General features: G+C 33.9%; 4 protein-coding genes and 2 pseudogenes across 12 annotated transcripts in view; 3 read left to right on the top strand and 3 right to left on the bottom strand.

Moving 5' to 3' along the window:
* Positions 1–400: 400 nt before the first annotated feature.
* LOC100799247 (KDEL-tailed cysteine endopeptidase CEP1-like) lies at positions 401–1,922 on the bottom strand. The gene is given in 2 exon segments (NM_001252774.2): positions 401–1,165; positions 1,415–1,922. Coding segments are annotated over 2 exon segments (1,026 nt in total). The 5' UTR covers positions 1,848–1,922; the 3' UTR covers positions 401–572.
* A 1,654-nt stretch (positions 1,923–3,576) lies between these two features.
* LOC100811150 (senescence-specific cysteine protease SAG39-like) lies at positions 3,577–12,787 on the bottom strand (annotated as a pseudogene).
* LOC102664859 (uncharacterized) lies at positions 5,090–6,029 on the top strand (annotated as a pseudogene).
* Positions 12,788–13,080: 293 nt separating the features above from the next.
* LOC100798724 (senescence-specific cysteine protease SAG39) lies at positions 13,081–15,060 on the bottom strand. The gene is made up of 2 exons (XM_003527283.4): positions 14,550–15,060; positions 13,081–13,892 (listed from the first exon to the last, which is right to left on the bottom strand). The coding sequence occupies exons 1-2, from the start codon at positions 14,983–14,985 to the stop codon at positions 13,300–13,302; spliced, it is 1,029 nt and encodes a 342-aa protein (XP_003527331.3). The 5' UTR covers positions 14,986–15,060; the 3' UTR covers positions 13,081–13,299.
* A 3,408-nt stretch (positions 15,061–18,468) lies between these two features.
* LOC113001897 (protein MAIN-LIKE 1-like) lies at positions 18,469–23,729 on the top strand. Its single transcript, XM_026128770.1, has 6 exons — positions 18,469–18,621; positions 18,715–19,374; positions 19,478–19,552; positions 19,580–20,095; positions 20,178–20,258; positions 23,541–23,729. The coding sequence occupies exons 1-6, from the start codon at positions 18,469–18,471 to the stop codon at positions 23,727–23,729; spliced, it is 1,674 nt and encodes a 557-aa protein (XP_025984555.1).
* Positions 23,347–23,790, top strand: part of LOC102664733 (disease resistance protein TAO1) — a 50,433-nt gene continuing 49,989 nt past the window's right edge. For 5 of the 9 annotated variants that reach the window (XM_041016696.1, XM_041016695.1, XM_041016693.1 and 2 more), the window contains exon 1: positions 23,347–23,769. The gene's annotated coding sequence lies outside the window, so the exon portion shown is untranslated. The remainder of the gene's footprint in view (positions 23,770–23,790) is intronic. The other 4 variants (XM_041016700.1, XM_041016699.1, XM_041016698.1 and 1 more) reach the window with 2 other exon arrangements.

Below are 23,790 nucleotides of genomic sequence, written 5' to 3'. Positions count from 1 at the left end.
AAAGATGAAAAACAAATATTAGAAAGTTTATAATAATTCACACATACTATAACAGACTTAAATTCTCCTTTGATAACTTTGCTTATCATAAATTTGAGTAAGTTGTATTGATAAAAATCAATCCACCTTAATTATAAATTTATAAGAAAAAAGTGAGCTGATTCACTTAGAACCCACCTTACTCGGGGTAGCATCATCCTTGCCAATTGTCAAACGTGAAAAATTAAGAAAAGTAAAAATGAGCTAGATAAAGCCTTATATACTTAGTTACTTACCTTTCAAATTCAATATAGCGCAGAAGATACAAATATTTGACAGGAAGATAGGCGTGAGTATATAACAATTGAATGCATGGATCTATTGACTAGTAGAAAAGTAATACGAGAATTCAGAATATTCATACTAGCAATATCTTATTCTCATTATATATGGTTGAAATAAAAGTTTACACGCAATTTTAGTACTAGCACAACCTATGCGTGCATATACGATTATTTATTTTTTGGTAGATGCGTGCATATATACGATTATAATGACCTTTTCAGATTTATATGAATTATCAAGAACACTTATTAAGCGATTGGATAAGAGGCATTTGAAGCAATTCCACATAAGCCTTTCTTGGCACGTATGTCTCGCTTGATCCTCATGTACCCTTTCTCACCCCATGCAGTGCTCCATGAATTTTTTACTAGCCAATACTTTGTACCATCACGAAGTTTACCATAACCAACAACTGCAACAGCATGGTCTAGATGAGTTCCACAATTTCTTGCTTCAAAAATCCCACTTGAGTAAAATTTGAAAGCAATTGCTCCTGCATCAATATAAACTGAAACTGGTTGATTTGCCACAGCTTTTAGGAGTGCCTTTTCACTATTAGAAGGAACACTCTCATACCCTATAATCCGTGCCACACCATGAGTCTCCTTCTTAACCTTACAACTTCTATCTTTTCCTTTGTAAGGATAGTATGCTTCACTTGTTATTCCACCTTTATTAGCAATAAATTCAAAGGCATTTTCCACATAACCACCACGGCAACCTTCACTGTCACCTCTAACACAATCTACTAGTTCTTGCTCTGATAGGGACACCAATTCACCTGTAGTTATTTGATGGAGACTCTCGACAGTAGCCACAGTTGCAAATGCCCAACAACTTCCTGTTTCCACAAACAAAACCAAGTTGATATTAGCACAATATTGCACATTCTTTATAAATTAAACACCAATAGAATATAACTGGAGAAATATTTCTATGGTACCCTTAGAAATCTAAGAACTTTGATGCTAGCTAGGCCAATAGTTAAATGAGTTTGAGTACGCTAAAGGAATGAAAGAGGAAGAGTTGCTCGATCAATAGAATTTCTTATAATTCAACTGATGAACGTGGAATTAAAATAGAATCTTACCACATGTGTAGCCTTGGTCCTTGATTGGAGTGACAGCACCTCTTTTCCTCCAGTCCATGGTAGAAGGAATCTTAGTTACATTCTCATACCTAAACGATGTTTCTGTTGCTGTCTCCACCCTACTTGCCTTTTTCTGAACATTGTTTAGTAAAGCCTTAAATTCTTCATCATGAAGGTCCGCAAATTGGTTAATGCTAAGGTTGAAAGGTTTGTCCCCAGCAGCATTGAATGACTCAATGAACTGCACATTGTTTTTGAATACTTGGAAACGTTTCTCCTTCTCTGCAGCATCCTTGTAAACCTTACCATATTGTGCCATCCATTTCTCATGTCTCTCAGATGTAATGAGCCCGCGAGACATTACACGGGATATCCACACAGTGAGAACGAGGAACAGAACTAAAACATAGGGATTTTGGCTAAATGAACTCATCTTGTAAATCGGGTATAGAGTAGATTGTTGAAGTGTTTGTTACACAGACGAAGAAAATTGGTTTAGTTTGCAGCTAAGGCAGTGGAAACTACCACAACTAATTTATAGTGAACAAGGGGCTCTTTTCAAGTTCATCAACATGTGTTTATTTTTCACAGTGCACCAAATAGTAGCTAGTGATCACAATTAACCTTTAACTTTCAATTCTAATCAGATTCTTACTGAACGAAGTGTGCCATGCTAATTTGTTGGACTCACTCGGTTAAAATACTCTTGCTTTTGATGAAAGATAATAACTCGAAGCTAAAATAAGAGATAAGAAAGAAGGAATTTCTGTATCATGTTTGTCTATGGAGAGAATATGTGTGTGTTGAATAAGAGTGGGTGGAGACGTAGTGCTATGTTAAATCCCTATTTTGCACTAGTGTGGTCACTTTGTAGTTCATTTTCTGCAAAGACTACATCCGTGCTAACAACAATCTTGCAAGTAGTGGGGTCCCACAAATTCACATAGAATCATAATAAGAAAGGATGTTGTATTCCAAGAAGACGAGAAATGGGATTAGGATAAAAATATATGAAGAAGCCATCATATGTGACTTGGATTGGGGTGAAGAGTTAGAGAGAGTTTTATCTACAGTGATCTTCACTGTCTTGAACAAAATCACCTCCTTAAAATTAATATTGCATTTTTTTTAATATTATATGCATGTTAAAAGACTACGATGGACACAAATTTGCAGTCCATGATCGCAATACCAGAAGTACCTTTCGGCTAGCGGCAATACATATGGCTGCTAAAATATCTAGTTGCAATTAAATTAAACCAGCGTATTTTATACTGCGGTTTCTTTTACCGGCAATATAGGTGAATGCCGCTAAAGACTGATTATTATATAGCTTCAACTAGCAAGGTTTTACAGAATTAGGCCAATATGTAGGAATATTTTTCAATAAAAAGATTCTGTTTCAATGAAGAAATTATTACAAGATTATGAAGGAAGTAAAAAAATCAAAAGAACATTTCACTGAAGCTTGAACTAGCATGCTATGTTTCGAGTACTTCACTTCAAATGAGCCTCTCTGCAGCCTACACATATGATTTTAATAATAGAAAAATCAAATATAAAATACTCATCACATTGGGTATGAAAAATCCAATGATGTAAAATAGAGTAATGCCAATGGAACAGAGGAAAAGTCACAAAAAAGATAACTGAGGCCAAAGTAAGGGGATCCCTCTTCAGCATAGATGAGGCTAACTTAGAAGCTTATTACTTTTTTAAATTTTATAAATTGAGTCAGATATACATTAATCAAGGTTCCAATAAACTAATTGCAAATGTCGAACAGAATATTGCAGGCAATATGGCCAGGTCTCAGAATTTTGGTAATTTATGTAGGCAAAGAAACTAAAAGTGTAACCATAACCTGTATTTTGACTGAAGCACCTTGCATTCCTCCAAGTGAATTTCTTTTTGGTAACAACTAAATTTTTTTGTAGATATAATAATAGACTCACCCTCCCAGTGAGTATCTTTTCGGTTTATCTGGTTTGCTGCTTCTTGGCTGCTTCTAGTAAGGGTAACAACGTCTGGATCATCATAAATTAATCTAGGTTGTCAAACTATATTACAACAAAAAATAATAAAGTGCATCCAATAACAAGTTCAAATCAGCAGATGCAATCTATATTGAACAGAAGTACCTTGAAAAAGTTAATTCCTCCTTGATAATACCCTTACAACATCATGAGATCAAACACAAACATCTTATTAAGAGCACTACGTAGGTGCAAATACTGGCTAGAAATTAAAAAGGTGGTTACAGATATTACGTGCATATACTTAACTAATTGAACTTTCAGATTTTCATATATATAGATTGATAGCAATACTCAAGCAATTGGATAATAGGGATACTTAGCAATTCCACATAAACCTTCTTTGGCAGGTATATCTCACTTGATCCTTATATATCCTTTCTCACCCCATTCAGTTCCCCATGAATTCTTTGCAAGCCAATACTTAGTACCATCACCAGATTCTCCATAACTAGCTAGTGCAACACGATGATCTGTATCAGTTCCACACTTCCCTGTAAAAATCCCACTTGAATAAAATTGGAAAGCAGAATCTCTAGCTTCAACACTAACTGACACAAGTTGATTTGCCACAGCTTTTAGGAGTGCGTTTTCACTTTTTGAAGGAACTTTCTTGTACCCTTTAATTTGAGCTACACCATGAGTTTCCTTCTTAACCTTACAAGTGTTGTTAACTCCTTTGTAGGGGTAGTGTGTTTCACTTTCTATTCTACCTTTCTTGGTAATAAATTTAAATGCATCTTCCACATAATCACCATAGCATCCTTCACTCTCACCTTTCACAAAATCAACTAGTTCTTGCTCTGATAGGGGCACCAATTCACTTGTAATTATTTGATGGAGACCTTCAATTGTAGCCACGCACAGTTGAAAAAGCCCAACAACTTACTGCTTTTACAAACAAAAACAAGTTGGTATCAACACATTTTTTAATGAAACACAAATTTAATATAACTGAACTGATCGGTGAACGTAGAAAACATATTCTTACAACATTTGCCTTGGTCCTTGATTGGAGTGACAACACCTCTTTTCCTCCAGTCCATGCTAGCTGGGATCTTAGTAACATTGTCATACCTAAACAATGTTTCTGTTGTTGTCCACAAGCTATGTTCCTTCTTGTGACCATTAGTTAGTAAAGCCTTAAACTCTTCATCATGAAGATCCGCAAATTGGTTAGTGCTGAGGTTGAAAGATTTGTCCCCACACTACTACAAAAATCATTTTTTACGACGTTGCTTTTACGTCGATCGATAAAAAACTGACTTAGAAAGAATACGATGACATTTTTGAAATTAAATGCAACAACTTTATGACGATTTTACAAAAATCGCCTTAGAAAGTTGTCATTCTAAGACGGTCTTGTAAAAGCCATCTTAAAATATTTTGTACCTATATATATATATATTATATTTCTCTTTTTCCTGTGGGACTCCTAAGAAGAACCCTAATCATGCCGTCATTAGTGTCTTTGCAACTTCGAAGGCTCTTACTCCGTTCTCGTTCCTTAACATTCACATCTCCCTCTCCAATTCATCACCCTCCTCTGTTTCCTTGACATTCCTCTTCCCATTTCTATTCTTGAACTCTCTTCACTCCTTCGTTCTTCATAACAAGACATTTCTCATCAAAAACCTAAATGGATAAGATTGCTAGCTCTCTCTCCTTAGAGCTTCTCAAAGAGCCAGACTCAGACGCTCTCTCTGTCTCGCAGCGCCTCAACATGAGCTTCTCCCACATCATTCCAGCCCCCAATTTAATTCTCCAAACCCTAAACCTCTCCCTTCAAGCTGGCCGTACTGTATTAAGGTTCCACCAATTGAAGTGAGTGGGGGTTGCAACAACTTCTTAACATTGTCGTGTGCAGGTGCAGTGCAAAATCAACATGTATCACACCCTACAACATTTTTGGGAGTTCCTAAGAACAATCAGAGAAAAAGGAAAACACCATACATATTAGTTGTGGTTGTTGTGACTCAAGGCTCTGCTGAATCAAGCAAGTCTGATGAAAAAATCCCTTCGTGGGCCAAATCGGACTCTGATGAACCACCGCCATGGGCCCAAGACAAGCCCAACAACAACAGTTCGTAACAAGAAGGATTTGAGATCCCATTCTATGCTTATTTGCTTGCCTCTGCTATCACTGCAATTGCCGCTATAACTAACCAGCATCTTATTACTAATTAATATAGTTGTTTTTCTTTTTGATTGTTTCCTACTTTTCACTCATATGTATTTTGTATTATTTATCTTTTGCTTCCACAGATAGGTTCCATTTTTGAATATGTGAATCAAAAGCCTATTTTTGGAGTATTAAGCTCTGACAGCCTGTTTTATGCTCACTTGCTTGGTTTTTTTGTCTTCACCGGCATTCCCTCGTTAGTAATTATTATCCATCTATGTTCAGATTGAGAAGCCCAAAGTAAAATTAAGGAAATCAATTAGCATTAATAGTAATAACTTATTGATTAGTGGTGATTTCTTAATGCTTAATTCTTTAGGCTTTTCTATGGTTCAATTCCGTTCAAGCTGCTAACAAGGAAGCGGAGGAACAAGATAAGAGGGATGGCTATTTATAGGGTCTGAGTGGTTCTGAGTTGAACATGCTTTCTTTGTTGTATTGATGCAAGTTATATGAGGAAATTGCACATAATGCCTATTGTATGTCACACTTTAAATTTAATGTGAATATTCATGCTTTGTATGAAATCAAAGATTAGTATGATAGAATATTGAGCACCTCGGTATTACCTTTATATTGCATTCCACTTTTGACTTGAACCAAATGCTAACTAGTTTATAAATATGGTAGTTTCAAAATTTTCTTTTGTTGTTTTGGACTTTGGCGCTTATATGAAATCTGTTTTCACTACTAAAAAAATGAGTTTTAACATCATCCTATTAACATTGGTTATTTGAAAGTTGATGTTAAAAATTGAATTTAGTGTGATTTTAACATCGGTTATTTGAAAATCGATGTTGTTAAGCACTTACAACATCAGTTTTCAAATAACCGATGCTAAAACTGAATTATTTTAACATCGATTATTTGAAAACCGATGTCGTAATATTAAATTTAATGTAATAAAAATATAAACACACCAGACCCTCTCTATAAAAATAAATCGTGTTAGGTCAGTTTTACATGTGTCTCATCTTTTTCTCAATTTCGTTTTTCCTCTCTTCCTCCCAAAACCCTCTCTTTTTCCCGCATACCACCAAACCTATTTTAGAAAAAATGACGATCTTGGACTTATTCACCGTTGGATCGTCATGAAATTTAAACACTAAGTTTGCAACTCAATTCCAAGAATTCTCACCATTGGGAATCACGAAAAGATATCAGAGCTGAGAGAATTACACTTCGCGTCATAGCCTTTTCTTTTCCCACAGAAACCCAAAACCGTCCCAGTAAAACTATGATCCCGGTTTTGTTAACCGTTGGATTGTCATGAAATTTTGATATGTGGTTCGTGGTTCAATTGCAAACCACCTACACCGTTGGGATTTGCGAGATAATATTCATGGAAAGAGAAAAAGGAATCGCACGAAGACAATACAAATGGAGGTTTCAATCCCTTCTCCTTCTCTCTAATGTTTAAGAACCCTAAGAGAGCAACTGGAGGAGGAGCTTTAGAGAGCACCAAAAATGCCACAATTGATAACGGAGAACTCTTGAGTGACTATATCGAGATAATGAATGAGTTATTCACAATTGAGGTTAGTGAGAACATGTGTAGGGATCCTTAAAGTATCAATTGGAATGAGTTTTGGGGTGTTTCTGTAATTTTTTATTTTATCCTTATAATTATAACTGAATTATATATGTTTGATGAACCAGTTGATGTCACAATCAGAAATTGCTGTGAAATTGATATGCTCTTGTGTTGATTATGAATCCTATCAATTGAGCCTTTTTCTAATTAGCGTGAATTGATAAAATTAAGTAACTAGAGATTTAGCGTAAGAGGTTGTAAGATATTGATTTTGTATTTTTAAAATTTAGAAGAGTATTAAATGAGATAAACTTGAATGGTGTTAACTTTCATTTTCTCAAAACATGGCATGTAATGATATTGATTTTGTGTGTACATGGCACCAGAGGTGATCCGATGTGAACCTTATAATGAAAAGTGTGATGTGTACAGTATGGGGTTATATTGAACAAGCTTTTAACTGGAAATTACCCATATGTTGAGACAAAATATGGTCCCACCAAGGTATATATGATCATCACACTAATCTTGAGTTGCCTAGTTAATTTTGTTAAATTGTTATGTAAATGTTTAATTAAGTAGTTCAATTCTAATCTCAATTGTATAGCAATCTGAAATGTCACTTGATCTTGATTATCATGAAATAAAATGTTTGATGCTATATTATTAGATTGTCATGGAAGTTGTGGAGGGTAAGCTACGACCTAAGCTTCCGTGTGATGATGTTGGCCAACTTGGAACCAGAGAGATTGAAGGCGCTTTGCATCCAATGGGCAAAATACTATTTGATAGTTAAAAATGAAACTTAGGATGTTTAGACAATTTTGTAATTATAGTTTATATTTACTTACTTTACAGTTTTTAAAATTTATGTTTCAACATTAAATATGCTTTAAATTCATAGTAATTAGTAAATTTCTCATGGAATTTCGGGTAAAAACTGTTTCAAAACAGAATGAAAATTATATTTTGTGTGATCTGGTTTTAAAATTTGCAGGTTAATTTTGGGTTTATTGAAAAAATAGATAACATATTAAAAAAAGTTCTAAAACAACATCGTTTTTTTAAAAAACCGATGTTAAATGTTACTAACAACATCGGTTTTTTAAATAACCGATGTTGTATTTATTAGTTAACATCAGTTTTTCAAAATTGATGTTAATGATGCTACTTTCAACATCGGTTAATAACCGATGTTGAAAGTCTTAAATAACCGATATAAAAACCTTATTTTCTAGTAGTGTTTTGATGATTTTGAGGAAGCAGGACTTGCATTAGTTAGGATGATTTGTCAATTAGTCTTAGGCGAGATGGTATGTCTAATTGATTTTATTGGCTTTGCAAATTACATGTTGTCTTTAAATGACATTGTCGAGTCTCACTCTTGGATTCATTCCTCTCGGATTCATTCGCCTCATGTTTGATGATGTTTTCATTTTCTTTGATTATGAAGATTTCAATTTACACATATTGGTCCTTGATTGTTGACTCTACTTCAAGTATGATCCTTCAACTGGTATTTATGGAATGAACTTCTTTGTTGTTCCAAACCTTAATTTTTTCTACAGTTTGAAAACACATATCAGCGTATCCTGAAGCTGTTCTTTTAACCTATGCATCTGAGCCACAATTTAAGGGAGAGGTAACTCTTTGGCCCAGTTTTGTGTACCTTAACTCTGTTCCCAGCAAATCTCAATTTGGGTCTCTTTGGTCAGATGCTGTAGAACAGGCATATACTTATTACCCTTAACTACACTCGCCTGTGGTTTATGCATATGCCAATTCCTCTCGGAATCATAGAATTTGAAATCCAATCTCTCCTGGAATTTATCTTTGTTATGCCTTAAAAAAAGTGTCACACCTTGAAAAAAGTTTAACAAATAGCATGTCAAACTTAAAAAAAAATCAATAAATAAAACTAAAAATCTTAAAAATTTGGATTCAAATATAAAAATTCTAAAAAAAATTTAGTACTAAAAAAATAATAAATCCCATATTTCAAATAGGCAGGTCAGGATAATTTATCCAAAACTTTATTCAGCCCACCTTATTATTCCACTACTAAAACAACTTCACTTTGTTTGAATTGATCTCATTTTATTAATTTATTTATAATTCTATACCAGTTTAATCAATCAATTAGCTTAAAGAGTGTGATTTTGCTGTAAATGAGTATTGAGAAGGGTAAATATTTTTTTATCTATAAGGCATTTGCGTAGCAATGTTCTTTCATTAGTAGTGGAAATGTATAACAAAGGTGGACCTTGAATATCTTTCTAAATTTCTCAGCAATCCGTTCCCCTATATTTACACGTGATAAATTGTTATATTGTGATTTTAGTATATTGTGCAATGTAATTGAGCTTCTAATTTCTCATTAGTTTTAGTATTTGTATGTGGTAATAGTTGATTGATTGTTGATAACATTCCTGTTGCATGTCAGTTTTTGAGTACTAATCCCCCTCTTGCTCTTACTATTCTTACAAATATTTTCAATGTATTTGAACTTATTTACCACAATAACTATTTCTAAAGCATTTTACTGTTACTTAATTTTATTTTTTTCGTAGAAAAACATCTATCCCATTTAGTGAAGCTTATTTGAATTTGTATGGGTAAAATAACTATAAAACATATAAGTTATTTTGAACTTATTTGTATAAAGGATCGATTATGCATGATTCACAAACATAAATCTATGGAAATATAAAACTTAAGATTGTTTATCCAATACCATATAATTTACTTATTTTAACAAACATTTATATTGAGAGCTTGTTTAATAACAAGTTTTAGTGAAATAATATTTATTTATTACACTTTACGACAATTATAGATCCTAAAATGCCTTCTTAATAGCTGCTGCCAATTCATCATAGGCTACTTCCCAAGCACTGCTCAACTCGTCACTCCATTTGTCCCTAACTACCTTCTTAATAGCATATGCCAATTCATCTCAGTTTCCTTCCACCCAATCAACGGGGAACAGTGACTGGACGACTACTAGTCCTAGATGGGTATATGCATATGCTTTATTTACCTTCATTTTATTCTTTGATTACATAGTATCAACTTATATAGAAACAAGCTAATAAATTCCATCCTTTAACTTGTTTATTAGGGGAAAGAGAGCTCAACTTGCTAACAATGCTTATGTTGGTCTAGCTTTGCCTGGAGATGCAGGATCATGGCATAGAGAAAGCAAGGTGCATTTGGTTAGGAGTCAATTGAATTTATTTTCTTGAAATTTCAAGTTTCAAGGGCTAGTGACACATTAAGCTAAAAAGGTTTTGAAATTTGAATTATATGTGTCATTCATAGGGTTATCAATTCTGGATTCAAGCGGACAAAGATGGACACTTTCTTGATTTAAAATATTGTACCGGGGATTACAACTTGTATGCATGGGTTTCGGGTTTTATTGGAGATTATAGATATCAAACTAAAATTACCATCAAACCAACTAAAATATCTTCGTCTCTCCTGTTAAATATAAAGTAGTTTATGTGCTTTTATATATGCAACAACTTCAGCTTTTTGAGTAATTGATTCATGACATGGAATTAGAACTATGTGACTAATTAGCTGTCATGATCAGTTCCATTTTTATTGGCATCATATCATGATCAGGATATAATACTATAAATTACAAACTCGTGCATTGTTAAATGTTTAATCATGAACTATTTAAATATTAAACTATTTGAGCTTTTGCAGTTATAATTATTTGAACTTTTTAAAAATTTAGTTTATAGCTTGCGTCATTAGACAATGACTTGTATATAATGTACCTTTAGGGTGCAACATCAACTTGAATTCACTTGGTTATAACCCTCCAAGAAATGGTCTTACTCTATGGGAAATTGGGATCCCAGATTGCTCAGCTGCGGAGTTCTATATACCAGGCCCTAACCTCAAGTTCACAAACAGATTATTCCAGAACGATAGCCAAGACAAGTTAGCCCAAAACCCATTTTCAACAATTAATGTTTTCAATCTTCTATTAATATGCTCTTTTTTCATTTTCTCAAACTATTCCTTCTATGACAAGTTTAGGCAATACGGCTTGTGGGAACGTTACACTAAACTATATTCAAACCATGATCTCTTTTACACTGTTGGTGTATCTGACTATCACAATGACTGGTTTTTTTTCTCAAAGTTTAATTTTTTATTTATTTGTAATGGCTTTTTAAATTATTTTTTTTAAAAAATAATACATTCTAAGACGGTTAGTTGAAAAATCATAACCGTCTTAGAATCCTCAATATTTTTTTTAAAAAAAATACATTCTAAGACGGTTCTTTGAAAAATCATCTGAGAATTTCTACATTTTAAGATTTAGAATCAACAATATATTTAATTTTAATTTTAATTTTTTTAAAAATACATTCTAAGACGGTTCTCTAAAAAAATGTCTTAGAATGTTTACATTCTAAAGCGGTTTTCTAAAAAACCGTCTTAGAATCCTCAATATATTTTGTTGATTTTTTTTTATAAAAAAATACATTTTAAGGAGGTTCTTTGAAAAATCGTCTTAGAAAGTTTATCATTCTAAGACAGTTCTCGACTAAGAACCATCTTGAAAGGATATTTTTTTCTAAGACGATTTTTTAGGAAACCGTCGGAGAAAGTCTTTACTTTCTATGACATTAGCTACAACGACGATTAATTACCGACGTAAAATGTCCAAAATAACTATCGTAGAAAAATGCTTTTCTAGTAGTGCCAACAACATCGAAAGACTCGATGAACTCCATGTTGTTTTCGAATATTTGTAAACATCTTTCCTTCTCAGCTGCATCCTTGTAAACTTTACCATGTTGTGCCATCCACTTCTCATGTGAGAGTGAGTGCGAACAACACGACTCTGAGAGCGAGCAAGCATCCACCTCTATGAAAGCCACTAGGAATTTTAGAATCCCTTCATCTTTAAAAGAATTTAAAATTCTAATTTTATAGTTAAAAACAAATTCCATTTTAAAATGCTTAAAGTTTAAATTTCTTCTAAATGAGCATCCAAACAAATTATTTAGGGGAGGGCGGGGGGATTTTAAATCCTTTGGATAATTACTTTTTCCATTTTAATTCTTCTATCCAAACATATTGTAAGTGGAAGGACATAAAGCACAACCAAACAATTTGGATTAAGAAAAAAGGTTTATTGATCTCAAATACTTTTTATCCTATCCCTAGACATAAAAATTATTGGGTGTTTCCTTCATTTTACAATTCAAAAGAATTTCTCAATTATAATTAAATGAATAGAATCATGTAAAATGGTGATAAAACCAAAAGCAAGCATTAGGCATAGAAGAAGAACAATAACAATGCTTTATTGAATAAAATTAAGATAGAAATTACATTAAACCTCAACAAAAGAGAAATTAGTTGCTCCCATGGGAGAGAAGCTCTTGATGGAGAAACAATGAAAGATTAGTCTAAAAGCATCCAAAGCCATCACACACGTCTTGACTCCTTTTTCTCAGGATCTCAAACATACAAAGTGCCCAACCCTATGCTAAAAGTAATGTGTATGGCATAAATATGGACTCATCTTTTTAAAAATCTGCTTCTCTTTGATATTAGCTTTTTGTCGATATGGTGGAGAGACATCTCATAGCTCAATACAGTTTCATGTTACCCACAAAACTGGTTTGCTTCTAATATTATTAGAAAAGTTGGCAATGGTTCTAATACGAATTATGACTGGTTCTGTAGTTAAAATGGAATGATTTCACAGGTTACATTATTTAGTATTATATAGATTATTAAAATCTTGCATATGTAGTTGTATTAAGTATTAGAAAAAAAAGAATTTTACTGTTTATAAATAATTGTCTTACGTATCCATCTTGAACAAAATTATCTCCATAAAAAAAAATATTACATAAAAAATCATAATATTATATCCTATGTCAATAAAGACCACGAATTTGCGGAGTCCATGCATTAGACGTTAGACTCTGTATCCCTTCCAACTTTGTAACACAATAACATTTATAAATATACTAATAAACAACAATAAAAGAAAACAAAATATTATATATTTAGTAGAAATTAAACGTTTACACATGCATCTTAATTAAGATAAAACAAAAGCATCTTATTATATATTGATTGATAGCAGTACTCAAGCAATTGGATAATAGGGATACTTAGCAATTCCACATAAACCTTCCTTGGCACGTATATCTCGCTTGATCCTTATATACCCTCTCTCACCCCATTCGGTGCCCCATGAATTCTTTACAAGCCAATACTTAGAATCATCAAGAGCTTTTCCATAACCAACTACCGCAACAGCATGATTTGGATCAGTTCCACAATTTCTTGCATTAAAAATCCCACTTGAGTAATATTTGAAAGCATGTGTTCCAGCATCGATGTAAACTGACACTGGTTGATTTGCCACAGCTTTTAGAAGTGCCTTTTCATTATTGGAAGGAACTTTCTCATACCCTTTAATCTCAGCCACACCATGAGTTTCCTTCTTAACCTTACAAGTCTTGTTAACTCCTTTGTAGGGGTAGTGTGTTTCACTTGCTATTCCTCCTTTCTTGGCAATAAATTCAAAGGCATCATCCACGTAACCACCAATGCATCCTTCGCTCTCACCTTTAACACAATCAACCAGTTCTTGCTCAGAGAGAGGCACCAACTTACCCGTTGTAATTTGGTGGATACCCTCGGTCGCAGCCACGGCTGAAAATGCCCAACAACTACCTGTTTTCACAAACAAAAAAGAGAGTTGATATTTTAGCATAGTTAGATTCTAATGAAACAATGGAATATTATTAAAGTGTTTGAGCATGGAAAGAAGAATCACAATGTTATTGTCATAATATAAGATATTTGGTTTACCCTCCATTTCCCTCTCATTTTATTTGTTATTTAAAGTAATGCACACATCTTGAGAAAATAAATAATTATTAAGTTTTGTGATAATATAACCTTATCTAACTAAATAATTAATTACATTATACACATACTAGTGAATGTTTTTTGACAGAACATACTAGTGAATTTATTTCTGAAAAGCATGACTTAAATATATTTTGTATTTCTAAATGATCAATTTTGGTTCCAACAATTTTGTTTTATATCCTTAATCTCTGATAAAGTTTTGTTTTGTTTATAATCCCTCAAGAGCTACCCAAATTACTTCCCAAAGTGTTATCTAATTAAATTTTAGTAGGAAAAAAAAGTTTAAAAAGTTTATTGAAAACCATACAAGAATTGGTCATATGTCAGAATAAAAAATAATAATTTAAGTCTAAAAGTATCAGAAGAAAAAAAATATTTTTTTTCATATTCTAAAGCGACAAATATTTTGAAACAAAAATATTCCATAAGTGATAAATAAAATGAGAAGAGGAATACCGCATCTGCCTTGGTCCTTGATTGGAGTGACAGCACCTCTTTTCCTCCGGTCAATGGTAGCAGGAATCTTAGTTACACTCTCATACCTAAATGATGTTTCTGTTGATGTCTCCACCCAACTTGCTTTTTTCTGAACATTAATTAGTAAAGCCTTAAATTCTTCATCATTAAGGTCCGCAAATTGGTTAATGCTAAGGTTGAAAGGTTTGTCCCCAGCAGCATTGAAAGACTCAATGAAGTGCACATTGTTTTTGAATACTTGGAAACGTTTCTCCTTCTCAGCAGCATCCTTGTAAACCCTACCATACTGTGCCATCCACTTCTCATGTCTCTCTGATGTGCAGGCCTCAGACAACCTGCGAGACATTACGTGGGATGTCCACACAGCGAGAACAAGGAACAAAATTAAATAGTGGTTTTGGCTAAAGGAATTCATCTTGTAAATTGGATTTAGAGTAGCTTTGTTGAAGTGTTTGTTACATAGACAAAGCAAATTGGTTTAGTTTGCAGCAAAGGAAGTGGCAACTACAACTAATTTATAGTGGTGTTTTAATTAACATGGTGTTTCATAGTGCATGAAATAGTTATCAGCACAACATTAACTTTGGTTTCCTAATCAGATTCTTAATTACCACCACTTGAAAACGTGTTCCATGCTTTTCCAGTCCACTTGATTCAGACGTTGGCGACCACAATGTTCCTCTAGCCAGAATGTGCTACTAATGTAAACCAACAAAAAATAAATCTTACCAGGCCATTCATATATATCTTGAAAAAAGAAGTTATATATTATCATATACAGTATTTACTTTCTCTCCCATTTTATTTTCATCTATTTTCTTTTTATCTTTATATTCATATCTTATCCCATTATCTTGTGTCAATTAATTTATTTTTCTTTTTATTTTTCTTCTTCTTATTTCTCTTAATGTTGAGGTGTACGATGATTAATTATTTTTATAAAAAAAACACACAAAATAGGGTTTATGACAATTTTTGCTTACGAAAACCCGAATGACGCTTAGTGCATGGGTGTGTATGGAAACGTGGCGCTAGTCATTAATTAATCATATATAATTTATGCATGTGTGCGTATGGAAATGTGGTGCGCATGTACATAATTTAATCAGTGTGTAAGAATTATTTTCTTTGAGTAAAGTAGAAAAGAGAAAGGACAAAAAATTAGAGTTTGGATAATCGATCCTAAACGTAAAGACCATTATCATAGATGAAGTGATATGCAAATTAAATAATAATAATAATAATAATAATAATAATAATAATAATAATAATAATAATAATAATAATAATAATAGTAAAAGAGAGAAGAATTATGTTTTCCTTTAAAAAGATCACCTAAAAATTAATTTATTTCTTCAGGTAATCTATCAATGTTTGATGCAATTAAAGTTGGCTTGTGGAGACACATCATATATACGGATAAGATCTAAACTGGCCGCATCAGTCAATATGTGGCTACAATTTTATACTCCTGATTAATGGAGCACTCTATAGATGAAAACGATAACTTGTTCTGTTAATTTTTCATGTTTCAATAATTCAACACTGGACTACAGATTAATGGCATCCAGTCAACCAGTAATAGTTAGAGTGCTGCTAGGTGCACCCAGCATTAGTGTTGGTGCACCCAGAACTTATTGTAAAAAGTCACAAATGCCCTTATTTTTTTATTTATAAAAAAAGCCTCTTCTTCTTTCTTTCCCTCCTCCCGTGAGACTCTTCTTCTTCTTTCTTTTCTGCGAGCATCTTCTCCTTCCGTGAGACTCTTCCGCCGGCGGCCCTTTCTTCCTCCTTCCTCATTCTTCCGCGAGGTGGTTGTTCTTCTCCAACGCGAGCTACTGCTTCTCCCTCCTTTGAGTGCGCTTCTTCCATTCTTCCATGAGCTTCTACTCTTCTGTTCTTCATCGAGGTAAGCTTCCATTGTCCCTTTTCTTGTTTGTTATTGCTTGCATTGTTGCTTCCACTGTTGTCGGCCATGGTGTAAACGGAAAGTTGCTGTGCATACTTTACGGATCACCTGATCCGTAAGCATTTTCCGGATCAACTTGATTCGGAAGATGCTTACGGATCAGATGATCTGTAAAAGTCATAGCTTCATTTTAATTAGGAATTTTGGTGTTTTTATTTACATATCCATGTGAAAAATTGTTTGTTTCTGTTCATTCAAGGTTAATTTAATTCCCTCAACTATTTAGGAGTTTTTATTTAGGTCTCTAAACTAAAAAAATAGTAATTGTGTCGTTGATCTTGTAAAATATTTGTAATTGATCTCTTAAGATTTTTAAAGCCACCACAAATTGTCATTTTCTGACAATTTCATGCTATTATAAGGCTTCAAAATAGAAAAACATATTTTAAACAAAAATGTGGCTGCTCCCAAGTAAGGCCTGTACCCAAGTGCCAAAGATATGCTTTTTTTATAGTTCAATTAGTTGAGAAGTCTTGTAGGAATGTAACAAAATTTGGTGGTATTCTAAAACTGTTGAGACTATCTAGCAATTTCACCCAAGATTATGACATTTTAGTATAATATATAATGTCACACCTATCTAGCAATTTCACCTAAACTGTTGAAACTTTTCTAAACTCTCATTCTTTCTTTTTTAGTGGATAGTTAAACTTTTCTTTATCCCATCACATATAATTCCTTCTCTCTTATTGAAGGTTGTCCAGACATTGGTATACTTAGTCATCTTTTCTTTCAATTCTACATAGCTTCTCTATGATAGGCTAAAAGATCTTGCTAGTTTTTTTTTTACTTTTATCAATTTGTTTAGATAAGGAATCTTCATCTTCAATATCACTAGTTAATTAACAAAGAACATACTTTTGAATATGTTGTTCAAATCCAAGAGGAAGAAGGAGTAGATGTTAATGTATGAAGTGCTAGTATATCTTTGAGAGGAAAGGGATTTTGCTTTTTTATTGGGATAATCTATGAGAAGTTGTCTTCTGTTTTGAATGTTGATCGGTCATTCTTTATCTAGTTGCTCCAAAAATTATAGGTTGAACCAAATGAATAAGCATAAAGCTTGACCTGTCCACATAAGTGAGGCTTCTATTTGCCAAAAGATGAGGAGTATTAATTGTTAACATTGTTTGAAAATAGTGAGAGCCTTTGAGCTTAGGATAGTAAGTATTATCTTCAACTATCCTAAGAGCTAGTTCTCGGTTAATTTCAAACCACTGAGAACCTTTTTGCCAGTCACTCATGTTGATTTCAAATTATTTTGTTTGTTATTAGAAGCATATTCCCCCAATGAGTTAGAAAAGTGTACAAAACCTATTAAAACATGCACACCTCACTGAAAAATGATACAATAAACAAACAATTTATAAAGACTAAGGATAAGATCATGAACAAAGCATGAGCCAGAAACCCAAGGATCAAGAGGGAATAAAGGATCATCAAGAAACAATATGGAGTTGCTTCCATTTCAAGAAGATTGATTTCTTCTTTCTTTGGCTTTGTTCATCTAATATCAATAATATTAGGATCCATAATCAATTTCCATTCAATCATATAGTGTACTGAATAAAAACTAACCCAATAAAAGCCTAACATGTGTAGCCTTTCTTGACATGCCTTTCTTGAAAGCCTGACAGCTTGCGCGACTTTCAGTCAATGAAATTTGCGTTAGACCAATGAAATTTGAGTGAATGAAATGGGTGATTGAATTTGTGTCACTCATTTGCAGATCATGGTTAGGACCAGAGGATTAGGTCATGCCTTAGGTCAGGTTATTGGCAGAGGTGTGGGCAGAGGAGATCGTGATGATTCCGATGATGCTCCGCAGCGTCGACGGCCTACTGCATCCGTATGGAGGTAGCAAGTCGTTGTGACTGCGAATCACGTCGATGAGCCAGTCATCCCTGCGCCAGATGTTCAGGATGACCGATGGAGGCACCAGTTGCTGTAGAGGACATTCCTGCGGACACAGGCGCAAAGCCTGTTGAGGACGCGCATGAGGGATTTCCGGGTGGCCCGAGCGACCCATCCATGTTGACCCTGTATGCGGATCACGTTGCTTGCAGCGTATGGACGGGAGAGGTATTTATACTATTTAATTTTAGTTACTTGTAATTAGTTTTCCTTTAAAGGATGATTTTAACGAATTTTGCGTTCCTTTATACTTCAATTCAGGAATGTCTTGAATTGAAGCTATCCTTTCATGGGAGGAAGGTCCACAATTTAGGCAGGCCTGTCCCTGTCATTGAGGGACTTGTTGCTAGTACAGGACTAAGTCCTCTGATCGCGTGTTCGATAGACACCGGCGATCGGGGACTTTTGTCCGCGTTTATGGAGCGGTGGCACCGGGAGACGTCTAGTTTCCATCTCCCGGTGGGAGAGCTCATCATCACATTGGACGACGTCTCCTCTCTTCTCCATCTTCCCGTTATTGGTGACTTACACGCATTTGAGCCCTTGCACGTGGACGATGCGATTCAGATGCTGGTGGACATGTTGATGGTCTCTCCAGAGTCTGCTAGGGCTAAGAGAGTCCAGTGTCGCGGACTGTACGTACGCCTGCAATGGATACGTGATATATATGAGCGCCAATGCCAGGCAGGTCATTGGACAGCTGCGGCTCGCGCATATCTTCTTCACCTTCTGGGTTACACTCTGTTTGCTAACAAGAGTGCAACCAATGTCCATGTTGTCTACTTGGAGGCCCTTCGTGACCTCAGTATGACGGAGAGGTACACTTGGGGAGTGGCTGCTTTGGTGCATATGTACGACCAGCTGAACGATGCATCTATGAGCCACAGCCGATGGCTTGGCGGTTACATCACACTACTGCAAGTAACAAATATGTTTTTTATTCGTTCAGCCTCAACAATGTTCAACTTTAAATTTTGTTGCACTTTCATTATTAATGTTTATAATTTTGATGTTACATTTGTAGTGCTGGATTTACGAGCACTTTCCGTCGGTCGCGGACTCCACTACTGATAAGGAGTACGACGAGGATTCTCTGCGTGTGTGTAAGTGAATTGCGACCAAGAAGACCGTGAAGAGCATTCGTGCGCCGGCGTACAGGGAACGCCTAGACCGACTCCGGATTCCGAATGTCTATTGGATCCCTTATGGGGAGCACCGAGAGGTCCGAGACTTCCACGTCAGATCATGCTATTCCGGTCTCTTGCGCTGGGGGCCTGTTGCTGTTTATTACCGACCGGAGAGGATCGTGTGGCAGTTTGGCTACACGCAGACCATTCCTGCTCCTCCGGTCGATTCATGGGTCTCGTATGATGATATACACGACAGGTGGATGCACTACGAGGATCATATCGTTCCAGCAGGTGAGGTGTGCGTTGTGCCAGGGGCGTGCTCCAGTGACTACATGGACTGGTTCTTCCGCATCTCCCATCCTTTCATGACATCAGGCCACACATTAGATCCTCTGCCTCATGGTCACGCCCCGCAACCCCGAGTCGTCCCTCAGGCCCCGCAAACGGATATCCTTCGCGTGTCGGAGCCAGGAGCATCATCGACATCTGCGGAGGAGCCCAGACATGCAGTGGTAAGTAATACTAATAATTTCCGTCATTTACCTCAATATTTGCATAATAATTTATGTAATTAGTTTGTTTTGTATGTAACAGGAAGTTTGTGATGACATTGCTGAGAGGTTGAAGCGCCATTTGAGTCTAGGGGTGGTCACGCCTGACTCATCAACACATGAGGTGATCGAAGAATGCCTCAGGTTGGCCAGGAGTGTGACATAGGACCATCTTGTATATGTTAGGTCTAGACGCAGGTGGCGCACGGATCAGACATAGTTTATGTACATATTTTATATTGATATTCCGTGTATATACAGATATTGTACATGAACTCATTTCATGAGTATTGTTGATTTTATTTATTTTCATTAGTAATGTTAGTTTTATTTATTTTCATTGATTGTGTATTCCATTTGTGTCTATATACACGCGTGTTATTAAAATGGTCTAGTTAACTTAGTTATAGTATATGTAAATTATTATAAATGGTCTAGTTAACTTAATTTACCAACTAATGAAAAATAATTTGAAATATGACTTTAAATATAATTGAAATAAAGAAGTTGTAAAAGGTATAAAAAAATTAAACAAAAAATGGACATCATTCGTTATCTAAGATCCTTATTTTATATAACGTACTAATATTTTTAAATTCTCTTATAATTACTATTTTCCCACTTATACTAATGATCATGTAAAAAAATGTATTATAAACTAGTTAGTATTTTAATTTTTAATATAATACTAATTATTTTTTTATATTCTTTATAATATTAATGATATGATTAATTCTTTATAATATTATCTTTTATGTATTTATTGATTTTTATTAATATGTATAAAATAACCTTAAACAATAATTATAATGAGACTGAGTAAGTATTTTAATATCATCTTCTAAACAAATTTATTCTTAAAAAATATATTAAAAAATTAATTATTTATAATAAATCAATATTTATAAATATATTATAATTAATAAAATAAAAAATATATTTAATTATATTATAAATAAATATGTTATATCTTTAAAGTATATTATAATTATTTTTCCTCTTACGGATCAACTTACAGATCAAGTTGATCTGTAGGAGGAAAACCAAACAAGAGCAATTTTGCCATTTTTTAAGAATGCTGGGTGCACCTAGCAACACTCTAATAGTTACGCTAGCTTTTCCTGGGCAAAATATGCAAGTGCATTAATTATTTCAATACTTATGGTAAATACACCTTCCATTTATACTTTTACACCCCCTCCCACTTATTGAAAAATAATAAGAACTAGATAGGAAGTGTACAAGTAAAGATGGGGTGTGTTTAGCAAAAACCCTTAACAATTTTAAGTGTAATAAGTGAGGGTCACTATGGGTAAGAACGATTGTGAAGGCACAAGAAAGGAAAACGTATATTATATGTATGAGCTTCTACAAGAAAATTAACCAATTCACCCCTCCTGCCTTATATATAATCAAAGCAAGCAGTACAATCAGATGTCAAAAATATTTTATATACCAATTTAAATTCTAGATATTTAAAAATATTTTTTTAACTTATTTAAAACATCTTTTTTAAAGATGCATGGCATGCATGTGGTTCCTTTTAATTTCCCACACGCTTTGTGATTTGTTTTAAAAAGACTTGTCCTCCCACTGAGTACTACTATTCATTACATTACACATTATTTCAGCAAGTGCGTTTTCACCTTCTTCAATGGCTTGATCAAAATTCCAAAGCTGCTCTTCATCACACACAAAGAATATTGATGTTATTTGTGAGTTTTAGAGGTATAGGCACTCGCAATAGTTTCACCGATCATCTTTTTGCTGCTCTTCAAGGGATAACCAAAATATCAATGAAGGAGAACTCTTATTGGAACATGAGCTCTTCCAAGCAATTGAAGGACCCTATTGTGATTATCTTAAACACTTCCTCCTCACTCTTGCGTCTCAAATATAAATAATAATTTTTATTTTTGTTTTTGTCTTAAATATAAATAAATCTTAATTACTTATGTTTTATTTAATAAGAATCTCTCTAAAATATTTCATTTAATAAGATCAACAAGGACTTTTTTACATTTGGTATCAAGTTTCAATGAAGAATAACTTAGTAAAAGTGTTTATTTTAATTAAAAATTGAAAAATTTAATGAAATTAATTAATTTTCTTAATAATCATGAAATATGTCTTTTTTCTTCTTCTTATAATTGAGACGGAAAAAAAGCATATTATCAGTACGTGCAGTTGGCTGAAAGATAGACATTATTTTGGTTGGATATTATGAAATCGTTTGGATTTAAGTTTAAGATTAGGGATTTGAGAATCGATTCTTGGTGTTGGGAATTTTTTATAAATTAAAATTATTATATTTACGGTTAAAAATCGTCAAATTGTTTAGATTAATTATTTTATGATAACAAACTTCACTTAAATGTGTGCAGCTTTTAACTCTCATTATGATAAAATTAATTATTTTACAATGTAAAACGTGAAAGACATTATTATGAAATTGATGGAGTGATGAAATTAGTTGCTTTTTGAAACTTTAGAAAACTAAAATAGGAATTTTAAAATATACAAGGAACTAAAATGATATTTTAGCTTTCAAAAAGTTTCCCATTTTTCTTTTTCAATTTTCACATTTGAGTTTTTTTTTTTTCATAAGCACTATCACCTTTTTTGTTTTTGATTTTTATATATTTTATGGGGACAGGTGGTGTCCTTAACAAAGCACTAACTTTTAAAAGCAACCATTTCCCATCATGCTTTCTGACCAAAAGTGGACAATAATTGAGGGAAAGCAACGGAAAGAAAGGCCCACAATGGTCGTCTGTGATTGATTCCAGTTAAGGCCTGCTTCATCAATCAAAGTCTTTCTAATATATTTCCTTCAAATGTTAATTAAAAAAAACGTGATTTATGTCAATCGATTAAAAATGGATTATTTCCAACACACCCTCTCACATCAATCCCAAAAACTAGTTTAAGGTGTGAAAATTGTCCCTCACTTATATATTCTAATGTGATATTATTTTTAGTCGATGTGGGACTTGAATTATTTCCAACGGCCTTGAATTACTAGTCTTTCCTAACAACTCCCAAACCACAGCACGTAATTAAGAATTCAAAGCAGCTCTTCTTTATTGAAGAAACTAATATTATAACAAAAACAAAACAATAACAATTTATTTGCCAAACATGGATATTATATAAATTCTCCGACTATTAAACATTGAGACTTAGTTTTAAAGTAATTCACATTTTGGCCCACACCCATTTGTTTTTAAGAAGGGCTTGTCCTCTCAATTCAATCTTGATAGCACTAAGTTAAACATTACACACAAACTTCGTCGTGTTACTGTTAGCTAACACTTTCTGCAATAATGGCACGTACTAGCATCCAAACAAGCTCTTCATCACGGGCAAAAAAATTTGATGTGTTTTCATCGTTGTCTTCTCAAAGGACTATGCATCATCCACATGGTGCATGAAAGAGCTGACAAAGATCGTTGATTGGGTTCAAGAAACAGGTCCAAGTGTGCTCCCTGTTTTCTATGATGTCACTCCTTCGGAGGTTCGAAAACAGAGTGGACAGTTTGGAGAGGCTTTTACTGAACACGAAGAAAGGTACACAAATGGAGGGAAGCTCTGAAAGCAATCACCAATCGTTGTGGGTGAGATGTACTGAATAAGTAAGTATTTGGCCATATTTA

Source organism: Glycine max, chromosome 6 (genome assembly GCF_000004515.6).
Source record: "Glycine max cultivar Williams 82 chromosome 6, Glycine_max_v4.0, whole genome shotgun sequence".
Lineage (NCBI taxonomy): Eukaryota > Viridiplantae > Streptophyta > Magnoliopsida > Fabales > Fabaceae > Glycine > Glycine max.
The sequence above is the reverse complement of the archived record's forward strand: the minus strand, read 5'-3'. Positions and strand labels throughout refer to the sequence as shown.